Consider the following 13,711-nt stretch of genomic DNA (forward strand, 5'->3'; position numbering starts at 1 on the left):
GTGATTCTTCTAAATAGCAAATAATCAAACTTTCTAAATACATTTCTTTTTCTTCTAGAATTTTTATTAGGATATCACATGGATAAGCAAACTGTGAGTCTGTTACCGAGAGGATTAACAAACCGTAGTAATTATTGTTACATTAATAGTATATTACAAGCTTTGCTTGCTTGTCCACCGTTTTACAATCTTCTGATGGCTCTACCACATTCTAAAAATCCTAGTAAAACGTCTTCAACTCCACTCATCGATAATATGTAAGTGAAAGAATGTTCTTGTTTTAAATAATGAAAAATCATGTTTTTAATCATTTTTAAACTGTTTTGCACAGGATCAAGTTCGTACACGAATTCACACCTTTGTCAGATGCTGCACGATTGGCTAGAAAAGATAGAGCAAATAAACGAGGGGAAGATACAATAGTAGACATACAAAGTGGAGTGGCTTTTGAACCTTCTTATGTATATACAATGTTAAAAAATACTTCAGCCGCGGGTGTATTTTCCGTGGAAGGACGGCAAGAAGATGCAGAAGAATTCCTTTCGTGCCTTCTGAATGGTATCAATGATGAAATGCTCGAAGTATGATCATAATAATATTCGTTTTAACTTGAATCTCAACAATAGAATTTAAGTAACTAATCATTACTCGTTTCAGCTTATCAAATTAGTAAACAGTGACGTTAATGTAACAACTAATGTTGAAACTAATATAAACTACAATAATGGAGAAGAAGAATGGAAGGTAAAATATCCCTATGCTATTAAGTAATGTAATAATTTATTGCACAGAGATGCAAATATTAATTACATTTGATATTATAGGTAATGGGTCCGAAGAACAAAGGATCTATTACACGATGTACCGAATTTGGAAGGACACCACTGTCTGATATCTTCCGCGGACAATTAAGATCTAGAGTATCGCGAGCAGGAGAACAACCAACGGATAACGTCCAACCCTTTTTTACATTACAACTTGATATTGAGGTATAAGTTATTTTTTCATTATGAAATTATGGTAAAACAACTCCTAACTGATATATATTTTCTAGAAAGCAGAATCTGTGAAAGGTGCGCTTGAAATTCTTGTTGGTAAAGATCAGTTGGAAGGAATGACATGTAGTAAAACAAAACAACAAATAGAAGCTTGGAAGCAAGTAACCTTGGAAGAATTACCGGTCATTCTTATATTACATCTGAAATGGTTCGATTACAAACTTGATGTTTGCTCAAAAATTGTAAAAAGTGTAGAATTTCCTGTTGATTTAAAATTAGATAGCAGTAAGTACTTATTTTATCAGTTACTAATTTTTGGTATATAGAAACAGGAACATTAAACTTGTTTGTTACAGAATTTTTATCGCCAAATGCTGTAAAGAAATTAAATCCAAAACAAAAGCATTATAAACTATTCGCGGTTACGTATCATGATGGGAAAGAAGCAACAAAGGGTCACTATGTCACTGATGCTTTTCACGTAGGATACGGAGGTTGGGTCAGGTATGATGATAGTTCGTTAAAAGGAGTTTCTGAAAGTAATGTTTTAAAACCAACTCCCCCTAGAGTTCCATATTTATTATATTATCGCAGATGCGATACTATCGGAAATAATCAATCGAATACTGGTAAAGTACGTTAAAACGAAAAGCATTAATTAAATCTATGAAAAAAAATTACATTCTGAATCTAAGAAACAGTTTGAAAGAGTAGCTTTTACAGTTTTGCGGTTCTTGTTGATATTTATAATTAAATACAGAGAATGTTTAATAATCAATATCATATGAAAACAGAAAACTATTTCCTTTTGACAAACTATACTTCCATCGAATATTTGTACTAAGATTGTTGTTACGAATTTTATGCATAGTTTTCTTGGTACACGAAATAAAAAATAGTTAAAGTTGAAGTTAAATAAGAGTTTTGATTTTGGCATTCATAATTCTATTGAAGTTGCATAAACGCTTATATATTACATTTTATGAAAATATTAAATGTCAAGATCTCTTGTACATATCTTTCTTATCCGATTATGAATATACAATATTTGAGACAAAAATATTGATAATCTCCTAGAGAAAGAAAAAATAGAGGAAAGTTTTTCTACTTTAATGACAAAATTTCTACGAAATGCAAATTTTATATATATTCGAGAAAAGTGGTATACCTTATGCCTTAAGTTATTTTTGTATATAACCTTCCTACGCCTTTATGAATACTTATTCCAACTTGCCAATAATTTCTTTACTATATAATAATTTAATAGTCATTTCTTTATTATATAAAAGTTGCTTAGATGTTGTTCGTAGTACGTTTATAGAAATAAATTTTTAAAGAAAGGATTGAAAATATCGCTTTGTAGGTTAAAGAAATAATTGGTAAGATGGGATATTAATATCGTTAACGAGGAAGATTGTATAAACACAAAATTTGTGTACAAAACTACCAAAAACATATGTGAAAAATTTATTATTTGTTCAACGAGAGAACATACCTCTTTCGCGGGGTTTAGGGGTGCCCTCTACTTGTATTTCTAACTGCACAACACTTCGCGGTTGTATACATGGTGGACAAAAATATATGAACAGAGAGAGCAAGTGATACCGTCAAGGGTCGAAGAGTATACTGAATATGAAACCACTGGATATGCTGCGCAGTGCCAGGAGGCGCTTGCGCAGACGAGGCATACACAGAACAAACGGAAACTCATCGTGAAAGAGATAAGGTCTTTCGTTGAACGAATAATACGTCTTTATCTAATATTTAAAAAAAAAAAAAAGACAAACCTATGTATCCTCTTTTCATACATATTAATGCATGTAAAGATATATTTTTTATTTTTTGTAACAACTTTAATTAAAAAAAAATGTAAACTTCACTTTAGAAGTTATTCATTGTATTGTTAAAATGCTTAAATTATTTCAAGGTACTTATTGAAAAATTCATGAAAAATACACAGATTAGTGTTTATTAAATTAGTTTTGGTATTAAATATTAAAAGTTTTGCTTTGGGTTAATGCTTTGTAACTTTTCTGTTTCCCTATTTCATACAACTTTTTTATTTAGTTATAATTTAATATAATATTATAATAGCTGTGTAATATGTAAGTGTAATAATTTGAAAAAGCAGTAAAGTTATAAAATCCCATTGCAAAACATCTCGTTTACATTCTACTCGTCAAATAATGTAAATAAGAAGTATTCTTAGTAAAATTTTATAGTTATATGTATGCGATGAAATACGAAATAATATCCTTGATTCACTTCCTATGGAAATGTAAATATTATACATATATATATCTAAAATTTATAGAAACTAATAAAAATGTGTATATATATTATAAAAATTTTATTATTTGTTACAACATATTTATTATTTCAAATATTTACATTTAACTTCCAACATAATTATTCTTTGTGAAATTTATGCAAAATTACAATTAAACAATATATTTTAATAAATAAAAAACACATATACAAAAGTCCTTCCAATACATTAATAAATTATTTATGTAATCATAAATTAGATGTAAAATCTCTTATGTATTGTAGCATATCATTGCTCTCAAAATATACAATATTCATTAACAATATTAAACAAATGCCACAAATGCATTTAGAGAATGATAGCTGCTAAAAATGTGGGAGGCAAACTTTGCCCGCAAATAATTCTGAAATTACTGTAATCCATAAAGCTAAAACAAAGAAAATATAAGAAATACCAACTTGATGTGAATTAGGTAACTGATATGGTTGTCCACCAATTTCATCGATGTGAAAACCCATTGGAAATATAACTGCTGCTAGACAAAACAGCACCACTAAAATATTTTAATATTATTTTAATTTTTTGATAATTTTAACTTTTAAGAGATATTTATTACTAGTATTATTATCATACTCACTAGCTGTAAATCCTACCCATCTAGCATAAGGGATAACATTACGATCCCAATGAGAACTGGCTAATAATATTATTGTTGCTGTGATCAAAATACAGCCTACAAAGATACAAACAAGAGCCATGAACCATTCTGGCTGTAAATCTGGACTGTAACAAACTTGAGGTCTATTGTATAAGGTCATACATGACCACATCAATCCCAATCTTGTATCTCCTGTAAAAATTTCAATAAGATCGTTAATAATTAGAATTGTCCAATTATAAGAATCAATAACAGGGATTATTTATAATTACCTCCAACATCAGTAATAATCCAGTCGGGCATTGCAAGACTGACAACTGCAAATACATCGGCGGCGAGAAACAATGTTCCCGAAATAATCGTTAATTTATCCATTTTGTATCAATAATAATTGTATCTTTACATATTATAAACAATAGCAATTATTATTGTTCTTTTTTTGTTTATTTTTCAACCATTTTTGAAACAGCTCTTGATGTCAACTTACTGTAATATAATTTCCTAACCTTAACTTAGCGCACTTGATACATGTACACACAGTATCAAAAAGTTTTCCCGAGCTCCGAATTTGGACTGTACAATTATATACAGAAAACGATACTAATAGAAATTAAAATGAGCAATCAATTACAGTATGTTTATTACATAGAAAAGATCAATTATATGTATATATACACAGTAATATTAATAGTACTTTTCAATACTAATTAAAAATTTTTTTTACAAAAAGGGTAATCTTTTTAACAAAGGTTCCAAACTTAAGTAATGGACAAAGTATTCCATTATTATTAAAGCGTATTAGAATATATCGAATAATTTCGTCTCTTAAATTTCTTACAATTTGGTTCAATTTGTATAACATGATTATTACCTAAAATGTAAACAGGTTTTGTTAAAAAACTGAAAAGATATAATGTATAACTTGTAATTATATATCACTCACTATCATTTGTACAGTCAGAGTTAGCTAGTGGTGACAAATTATTTAAACTTCCATCTGCTTCTTTAGTACTACATGCTTCTAATTCTTGTTCTTCACTATTACTTTTAGGAGATAAATTTAATGGTGAAGTGTGATTAAATGAACTATCACTTAAAGTTCCATTAAATGTTGAACTTAAAACATTATCTTCTTCAAAAGAAATAGAAATTTCATTGGAACTTGATATTTGTTCACATGATGTTTCCATCATTGATTCATTTGATTTACACTCTTTTGCATTATTCATTAATTGTAATAAGACAGATGGATCATCAATACCCAAAATATTACAGAATTGAGTAGTTTGATTGTTTATTAATAATTGTGGTGGTTCAGAAATACCATCCAAAGCATTAGGATTGTAAGGTTTAGCAGTTTGTGTAAAATTCAATGGAATTTGTAAATTACAGTTAAATTTTTTTAGAACCTTTGCCTTTTCCTCTATAGTTGGTATAAACGTCCATCTTGTATTACCATACTGTCCAGGCATATAATGAATTCCACTTTTGACACTTAATAAATGATTTGTTAAATATAATATTGTTAACCACTCTAGATCATAATGTAGTGTCAGTGGTAAATTTGGATTATGTTCTAGTTCAAATATTTGAAGAAATTTTCTTTTTGGAAGACATTTATCTAAAGCTAAAAACTTAGTTACTCTTGTTCCTCCTTTTTCAGGAACAAGAGCTGCAAATTTACAATGTAAATGAGCTGAAAACCAATAACTTGGATGATGATACTCTAAGAGTTCCATACTTGGTGGACTACCAAGCATATTATTTTCTATATCATTTCTGTAATAAAAAGCTTAACTATTGCACATACTTAAATATATACTAATTAAATTTTTAAGAATCAAATATTTGTGACAAATGTGATAAAAAACTCTAATTAGCTTACTTGAAAAAAGGTTTTCCTTTTAATAAAATATTTTCATCCCCATATTTAGTTATTCCTGCTGGCCAATCATGTGATAAGAATATATCAATATTACCAGTAAGCTATAAAATCAGGACATAATAAATAATATAATCAAATAAGAATATAATAGATCAAAACATTTTTTTATACTTCTGTTAAAATAAAGGGATAAGAACCAATGTATTACCTGCTTTAATCTAAATATTTCTAAGTTTCTGATATGATATACACTTCTAATTGTATTCTCTGTATATGGGGGCTTTTCATAATGTCCTTGCATCCAATGTTGACCCTTAAAAATGCCTGATAATCCTGCAATTCTGATACCACCTACTGTTACTACACTAGCATATCCAAAATAGTAAATATTAGGTGCTACCCATCCACCATATGGTAATTCTTGAAGATAATTTGATGCTTCATGATTACCCCCAATAAATAATGTCAACACTGGAGCAACCTTTTCCCCAGAATAATATCTATAACAAAATTTTTGAAACAATTTAACAGTTGTTAATATAAGTACAGTTCTGTTTTAAATGATTTGGTCATAATTATTTCACTAAGTGTTGATATATAACTCACTTATAAAAAGTACACATATCCTTATATTTATCAGGTACAGCCATGCAATTTAAATCGCTTAAATTTCTAGTAGATTGAAAATCTCCACAGCAAATAAGCAAATCTATCTTTTTCCCATCAGCCTTTTCCATTTCTTGAATAGTTTCATAAATAATATCCAGTTCACCGTGTGCGCAACCTTCTACAGCTATCCTCATCTTGAATTTTTGTTAGATACCTTTCCACCGTTACATATAAATACGAAGTTTATCTATTTTATAGATTTATTATTATTTATTAAATGTTGATATTAAAATCAATCAATATCAAGGTAAACAAACAACACATTTAACCTAAAATGTTGCGATGCAGTCGGAAGTTATTCTTAAGATTGAACTGAAGCTAGCGTTTGATCCTGCGGTCGTTGACATCTGTCAAAAATAGAGATTTAAATATTGCAATCTTTAGAATTGTAATTCATATAACATGTATATAGATAACTTTAAATAAATTGTTATCTTATTTTGTATGAATTAAAATGAATATATCCAGTTGGCGAGTACATTTCTCAGCGTAACCGTTCAATGCAATCGCCATGTTTCTAGCGTTACCATAACAAGAATCATGTCGTGAAGTTGTGTAAAATTGAAATGTTTCATCTATACCGCAGTTCACCAGAGTCCATAACTGCGACGCGCAGGTTGGAAGATGGTGGGGGAACGCAGCGAGCTTTCTGCCAATCGCTTTCCACTTCGTTTGGGAGTATCGCCAATCAGGGCGAAGATGCGTACTAGAGATGCGCGAAGAACGAAAACTGGTCTTTTCGCAGTTATGGACTCTGGTGAACTGCGGTATATATACAGCATGCACATGTGCATACATGTTAGTCATTAGAGATATGTGTGTAGGAAAAATTAAGATACTTATTTAATTAGACAAATTAGATATAACACTGTGTATAAAACATATGTAATTTAGTATACTAGTATCAACTATGAGCTTGATTTTCTGTACCGAAGAAGGGTGGATTATATCCCATTTGCAATACCTTAATGATATTTATAACAATGCAAAAAATAACAACAAACAAAGTAAACTAATTTTTAATGATACATTATTTCAAATAAATTCACAATATTTACGTCAAAATCAAATAAATCAATCTGAACAAGATGATGGAATGTCATTACAAAATAAAAATCGAAAAAGAAAACGATCAATACTTTTACCAGATAAAGATTTAAACGAGGTATGTAGTCAAATATAAAGACTTTAGTGATGAAATAATTAAACGGAATAACTTTACCAATCATTATTATGTATTTTATAGATAAATCATATCAAACAAAGGTTCAGTAAAATAATGTTAGCAGCAAAGGCAGAAGGATTATTGTCTTCTGATATAATACTTGATAATAATGAAGCAGCCCGCTTAGCATCGCAAACATTTTATCAGGATACATTTTGCAATGAAGAAGAAAACTTTTATGGTTGCAATGATACAGATACAGCTATTATATCAGAAGTAAAAGATAAAAAATATGTTTTCCCTCAAAAGTGTAACTTTTATTGTTATGATGTCAGAGACATTGCAAAAAAGCTGGAGTTAAATAATCAATATGATTTTATATTGTTGGATCCTCCTTGGTGGAACAAGTCCATAAGAAGAAAAAAAACCAAATACTTAGAAGCTAGGTGATCTTGTATGGTTCAATATAAGCCAATAAAAAATGAACATTCTCTGAACATTTTAATGAGAACAAGTACTTTGATCATAGTATAAGTTTTCCTTGTTCTCAGTTTTGTGAGCATATGGGTAAATAAGATTTTAGATGCAACTTTTCATTATAAAAGAGTTCTCCTTAAATAATTCTAATACATTTGAACATATCTTAATTCTACTTTTTGAGTTAAGATCAATCTATATTTCTTTTACAACTAACTGCAATCAGCTATAAACAACATTTTATTTGTTATGCAAATTGTTAAACATATTTTTATGTTAAACAGCTATAAAATGATGTACAACGAAGAGTTGGCTAAGATACCAATTAGAAAATTATTATGTTCAAATGGACTGGTGGCAATATGGTGTACAAATGCTCCAAGTCATCTACACAGTATTTTTAATGATATATTCCCATCATGGGGAATCACTTATAGAGCAAAATGGTATTGGATTAAAGTAGGTATATGGAGATTATATATATTATCAAAAGATATTTATATGATCTATATCTAATTTATATTTTAGATTACTCAAACAGGAAATACAGTCTGTAACTTTAATTTTGCACTTGGTAAACAGCCTTATGAATTATTAGTTCTGGGATCTGTATTAAATGGTAATGAAATAAATGTTCCTGATGGTAAACTGTTGATAAGTGTACCAAGTGCAGTACATTCTCATAAACCGCCGCTCATAGGTAAAAATCATGATGTCAATAGTAAATTATATAAAATAAATTAATAGAAATATAATAAAACATTACTTGAAATTATAGAAGTTGTAAAAGAATATCTTCCGAACGAACCAAAATGTTTAGAAATATTTGCAAGATATTTACTTCCTAAATGGACAAGTTGGGGTCTTGAAGTATTAAAATTTCAACATTTATCATTATACACAGTAATAGAAGAAACGAATGAGACTCAGAATAGCACTAACATCGATGTAAATAAATCAATTGATTAACATTAAATTTTAAAAAGTAAGTAGTTTGTTTGATCTCTTGTTTATTTAATACCATAAATTAATCGCTTTTCATTGACAGTAAATAACATTATGAAGTACCATTTATATGTTCACTAGTACCGTTTTTCATCGAAACACGGTAACCATGTGGATTCATTGTTTGCCACCTCCAGAAATCTTCACCTATGTTGAAAATATCATTTACAATATGTTATGTTTATTACAAAAACATAGTAAAAATGTTATTTCACTTACACATTTGTTCAACATTATACTTTGTTCTCCATCCTAATTCTTTTTCTGCTAAGTCTGTGTTAGCATACATAGATACAATATCACCCTCTCTTCTATCTTTTATAACGTACGGTACTGTTGTTCCTGTGACATTCTCAAAGGTTTTAATTAATTCAAGCACAGATACACCCTTTCCAGTGCCTAAATTATAAATCTTTAATCTTGAATGTTGTTTATGCAAAGCGTTTAATGCCGCTACGTGGCCAGCCGCTAAATCCATAACGTGAATATAATCACGTATACCTACAAAGGGAATTATTTTTGATACATGTTTAAAAAATATTATATAATCGATATGTACCTGTACCGTCTTTTGTAGGATAATTGCCTCCAAAAATAATAAGTTCAGGCTTGTGTCTTAAGGCCACCTGCGCTATGTATGGCATTAAATTCGTAAATGGTTTTGTGGGATCTTCCCCAATTAAACCACTTGGATGAGCACCTACTGGGTTGAAGTATCTTAGAGAAATAATGTTCCAACTCTGTTTAACGGAGATAAGATATTTCATACTTATTTTTACATTACAGAGAATGATAACTTAGTTAATTGTTCATAATATTTCACAATTCAATATTATAAACATACCTTCTCAGCCCTTGATATATCTTTAAGCATTTCTTCAATGAAATACTTTGTTCTACCGTATACATTTGTAATGTTACCAGTCGGATGCTCCTCTGTAATCGGAAGTTCATTCGGTTCTCCGTATACGGTACAAGAACTGCTAAATACTAACTGAAAGCATCCAGCAGCTTTCATTACCTTGAAAATAGAATAAATTTATTTATTTTTCTAAGGCGCGAAATAGTGGAATTTAAGAATTTACTTAATTAAATTTTACCTCTAATAAATTAATGGCACCAATAATATTATTTCGATAATAATGAAGTGGAACTTGCATCGATTCTCCGACCGCCTTTATTGCCGCGAAATGAATCACGCAATCTATTTTGTGCTAAAATTTTCAGTGTTTTATCATGTATTTTAAAGTGTTGGATTATATTGAAAATTTTTCTTTTTTACCTTGTTAAATACTGTTTCAAGTTTATCCCGATCGATGAGATCGCAATTATAAAATGTGACCTTTTTTCCTGTTATTTGTTCGACTCTTTTAAGAGCCGCAGATTCACCGCCACCTTCGGTTACGCTATTAGCAAAGTTATCTATTGCAACAACATCGTATCCGCTTTCCAAAAGTTCGACGATACAATGACTACCAATGTAACCGGCCCCTCCGGTTACGAAAATTGTTCTCCAATCTGTAGTCATACTTCTGTCAAATGAAAAACAAAAATATTATGACTGTATATAAAATTTTAGTTGGAAAATTTCATCACCTTAGAGACAAATTAATTTTCACTTGCTTTATTATACAAAAATATATAATTTTGAATAGATGTAGCTTGAATATCCGATTTACCGTGCAAGGTAAAGTACACAGGTGTTTCGGACATTCACCTGCATCGATCAGAGTTCAAGGTCGTTAAAACACGTGGTAAATCATTACGGTTACGTATATGATTAATAAAAATGACTTAAACAGTTTTCAGATAGTTATTGTAAAACTTAATTTTCTTTAAATGTAGTATTGTTTACTTAAATAATATTCGTAATTTATTTTAGAAATGCTACGTAATGAAATTAAAGAATGAAGTATAGTTTAAATAAAGCCAGAATATTGTTTTTAGTATTTTTCTATATAGAAAAAGAAAATCTAAAATGTTCAAAGTTCGACTCTTACACTGATGAACTTAACGGTACTCGAAGTACATCAGACACCTTAGGCATGTTAAATACATCTTCGTGTTACTCCAGGAAATAAAAATACAGATGGAGAATATACAAATTTTTATGTTATTTCTAAATGAATCAACATAATTTACAAGAACGAAGATAATTAATTAATTGAATTTCAAATTATTCGAAATTGTTTGTTAATTTACATTTATATACATACAAGAGTATTAAATACACCTTGCAATTACGTTATAAAAAGGTATTTAAAAATAATTACCTAGTAAACGTAAAATTATGAGTAATGAGCACGTCAAACCAACTGGAAAGGATTCGAGGATACGGTCGCGTAGCCACTGACTTCGTCTCAACTGGTCTCAACTACTTGCGTCGTCTTCTGATTCAGGAAAGTAAAGTAGTAGTATATCCATGGAAGGCCAAGACATCCCCTCTTTTACAATACCATCATACATATCATTGTGTGGAAACGCACACTACATAGTTGGACCCTTCCAAGTCCTTGCTTTCTGTTGCAACAAGTTCTTCCTTTCACACAGACACTGTCCATCAACTGGCCTTATGAGACGAATGGGGGGAATAATGGCATGTGTGTAAGAGCCATACCTACAGTAACTGCTTGCATCATCAGAAGATTTTTATAGCATTAATTCATCAGAACTGAACATTTTATTTTATTAAATAACATTTATGTATTAATTGTAACATAATTAATGCATTTAAGATATCACTGAAAGTATTATAGATCTTATTAGAGTATTTACAAATTGAACTGTTTTTTGATTGAATATTTTTAAAATTGAGTATTGCTCACTTATTGAGCTGTTAAAACTTGAATTAACTTATGTAGTAGTTCTTTTTGTTCTGCATCTAAGTATGGCCATAATTCTCCTTCCAGTTCTAGCAATGCTTCATAATCATGTGACTGGCATGCTAATACTAAGGATTGTAACAGTAATAATTCATCTTCGCTCATATTGAAATCTGTAACACATATATCTTCTATAAAATAATAATTAATATAACACCTCATAATACTTGCCATTATTTGTAGTTTCTTCTATCCATGCATATTTCTCCAACACTTGTGTTAAGGAAGGTGTAAGTCTTTGAGGAGATGGTTGAAGTATGAGTAACAATAGTACTCTGGTCACTTCACATCTACATGTATTAATATAATTAGAGCTACTATTAGTTATTATTCGTTAAATCATAATACAATATTCTTAGCTTTATACCTGTGTAATATAATACTGTAATTGCCTCTTGCACCAGCATTAATATAACTCTCAATAAATTCAACAAAATCATTCAAAATTTGAAGTGCAGATACATAATCACCTAATGAAATATTTCACTTTCAATCATTGCAACTGTTTAATTATAAATATTTAAATAAACTATATTCACCTTGTTTAATGTGATAAGATACCAATGTGTTAATAGCTTTTGAAGTTGAAAAAATATCAATAGCTTTACGTAATTGTTGAATACCAGCTGAAGTAGCACCCAAAGCTAATGCTAATTCTAATGCTAATCCAGCTGACATAGTATTGAATCCTGGTTGATTATAACAACGTGCTAATGCATGACCAAAACAACTTATGGCAGCCTATTATAAATAATTAACTTTAATATTTCATATCATTTGTATTATTACTAGTTAACACAAGTTAGAAACATAGCAAACCTGTGTATTCTCTTGTCCTATAGAAGGACAACCTATATCTTTGTCCTTTTTATCAGCCACAAGAAATTCTCTTCCAGCTTTAATTAAAAAATTTAATTCAGAAGAAACATTTTCCAATGTTCCTTGACATCTAGCTGCAGCTAGTGAACATAAACCGGCATACTGCCACAGTTCTTTTTGCTCACATTCAATAGCCAAAGCAGCTATAAAATAATTAACATCATTATTTATTTTTGATCGTGTAACAAATGCTATATCATTTTTATGTGACTTACTAAATTGATCACTTGCTTCAGCAACATTTGGTTTTCTCAAGAAACGTCTAAAATTAAATTATGAACATGTTTAATGATTAAATAGTTGAATATAATTGCTACATAAAATGAAAACAATTTGTGACAATATACTTACTTTTTCAGTTTATTAGATATATTATGATACTTTGTTAAAAAATCTAATGAATCTCCAATTTGTCTTTGAATAAAATGTGCCATCCTTTAGTTATCAATGTGCTTTGTTTACATATATGTGAATAATTGGTTATATCATATACTTTTTCCTTATCTACCTAATGATTAGTATCATATTGTTATTTTTCTAATTAAGTAGTGTTTGTTAATATAAACATTAGGTTGTTAAATTACATATGTAAGTACATGCATCACACTTTATATTGTCTTATAATGCTTTATTTATCATAGATGTATATGTACTTTTTAAGACACCCAGTATGTGGCCTTGTCTATATTTTATGCAATTGGTACAGTATGTGTTAAATATCAGTCATTCTGATATATATGTTTATTTTGGATAGTATGTATATGTAAATAGATACAATACACAAATTGTTTTTTTTTTTAAATAAATATTCCGTCACGCATTGA

The 13,711-nt window shown here is 29.3% G+C and overlaps 5 protein-coding genes across 13 annotated transcripts in view; 2 read left to right on the forward strand and 3 right to left on the reverse strand.

Moving 5' to 3' along the window:
• Usp10 (ubiquitin specific protease 10) overlaps nucleotides 1-2,784 on the forward strand; it is a 201,463-nt gene extending 198,679 nt beyond the window's left edge. For all 4 annotated transcript variants that reach the window (XM_076690758.1, XM_034330144.2, XM_034330145.2 and 1 more), the window contains 6 exons: nucleotides 59-257; nucleotides 332-581; nucleotides 658-744; nucleotides 825-989; nucleotides 1,055-1,283; nucleotides 1,355-2,784. In XM_076690758.1, coding sequence (XP_076546873.1) covers nucleotides 59-257; nucleotides 332-581; nucleotides 658-744; nucleotides 825-989; nucleotides 1,055-1,283; nucleotides 1,355-1,641 — 1,217 coding nt within the window. In that variant the 3' untranslated portion in view covers nucleotides 1,642-2,784. The remainder of the gene's footprint in view (nucleotides 1-58; nucleotides 258-331; nucleotides 582-657; nucleotides 745-824; nucleotides 990-1,054; nucleotides 1,284-1,354) is intronic.
• A 710-nt stretch (nucleotides 2,785-3,494) lies between these two features.
• On the reverse strand, nucleotides 3,495-6,963 carry LOC117607005 (lariat debranching enzyme). Of its 3 annotated transcripts, XM_034330148.2 has the most exons (8): nucleotides 6,417-6,954; nucleotides 6,019-6,310; nucleotides 5,811-5,911; nucleotides 5,225-5,704; nucleotides 4,662-4,797; nucleotides 4,198-4,303; nucleotides 3,905-4,117; nucleotides 3,495-3,820 (listed from the first exon to the last, which is right to left on the reverse strand). In XM_034330148.2, the coding sequence occupies exons 1-8, from the start codon at nucleotides 6,611-6,613 to the stop codon at nucleotides 3,633-3,635; spliced, it is 1,713 nt and encodes a 570-aa protein (XP_034186039.1). In that variant the 5' UTR covers nucleotides 6,614-6,954; the 3' UTR covers nucleotides 3,495-3,632. The 3 variants fall into 3 exon arrangements, with proteins under 3 accessions (XP_034186039.1, XP_034186038.1, XP_034186037.1); XM_034330147.2 differs by lacking the exons at nucleotides 3,495-3,820; nucleotides 3,905-4,117; nucleotides 4,198-4,303 and having other exon boundaries at nucleotides 4,494-4,796; nucleotides 4,869-5,704; nucleotides 6,417-6,666; nucleotides 6,749-6,963; XM_034330146.2 differs by lacking the exons at nucleotides 3,495-3,820; nucleotides 3,905-4,117; nucleotides 4,198-4,303 and having other exon boundaries at nucleotides 4,494-4,796; nucleotides 4,869-5,704; nucleotides 6,417-6,962.
• An 81-nt stretch (nucleotides 6,964-7,044) lies between these two features.
• On the forward strand, nucleotides 7,045-9,090 carry Mettl4 (Methyltransferase like 4). Its single transcript, XM_034329900.2, has 5 exons — nucleotides 7,045-7,644; nucleotides 7,726-8,090; nucleotides 8,406-8,580; nucleotides 8,650-8,821; nucleotides 8,900-9,090. The coding sequence occupies exons 1-5, from the start codon at nucleotides 7,390-7,392 to the stop codon at nucleotides 9,088-9,090; spliced, it is 1,158 nt and encodes a 385-aa protein (XP_034185791.1). The 5' UTR covers nucleotides 7,045-7,389.
• A 41-nt stretch (nucleotides 9,091-9,131) lies between these two features.
• LOC117606890 (UDP-glucose 4-epimerase) lies at nucleotides 9,132-11,541 on the reverse strand. The gene is made up of 7 exons (XM_034329901.2): nucleotides 11,400-11,541; nucleotides 10,409-10,658; nucleotides 10,227-10,340; nucleotides 9,971-10,147; nucleotides 9,686-9,866; nucleotides 9,346-9,627; nucleotides 9,132-9,273 (listed from the first exon to the last, which is right to left on the reverse strand). Exons 2-7 carry the CDS (start codon nucleotides 10,652-10,654, stop codon nucleotides 9,179-9,181), a joined length of 1,095 nt encoding a protein of 364 aa, XP_034185792.1. The 5' UTR covers nucleotides 10,655-10,658; nucleotides 11,400-11,541; the 3' UTR covers nucleotides 9,132-9,178.
• Nucleotides 11,542-11,620: 79 nt separating this feature from the next.
• Nucleotides 11,621-13,668, reverse strand: LOC117606892 (40-kDa huntingtin-associated protein). 4 transcript variants are annotated; one of them, XM_034329907.2, is made up of 8 exons: nucleotides 13,239-13,528; nucleotides 13,103-13,149; nucleotides 12,828-13,030; nucleotides 12,548-12,749; nucleotides 12,376-12,478; nucleotides 12,180-12,298; nucleotides 11,952-12,121; nucleotides 11,621-11,752 (listed from the first exon to the last, which is right to left on the reverse strand). In XM_034329907.2, the coding sequence occupies exons 1-7, from the start codon at nucleotides 13,319-13,321 to the stop codon at nucleotides 11,952-11,954; spliced, it is 927 nt and encodes a 308-aa protein (XP_034185798.1). In that variant the 5' UTR covers nucleotides 13,322-13,528; the 3' UTR covers nucleotides 11,621-11,752. The 4 variants fall into 4 exon arrangements, with proteins under 4 accessions (XP_034185798.1, XP_034185797.1, XP_034185799.1 ...); XM_034329906.2 differs by having other exon boundaries at nucleotides 11,729-11,867; nucleotides 13,239-13,529; XM_034329908.2 differs by lacking the exon at nucleotides 11,621-11,752 and adding an exon at nucleotides 13,541-13,668 and having other exon boundaries at nucleotides 13,239-13,395.
• Nucleotides 13,669-13,711: the final 43 nt, after the last annotated feature.

The sequence above is a fragment of the Osmia lignaria genome, chromosome 2 (assembly GCF_051020975.1).
Source record: "Osmia lignaria lignaria isolate PbOS001 chromosome 2, iyOsmLign1, whole genome shotgun sequence".
Lineage (NCBI taxonomy): Eukaryota > Metazoa > Arthropoda > Insecta > Hymenoptera > Megachilidae > Osmia > Osmia lignaria.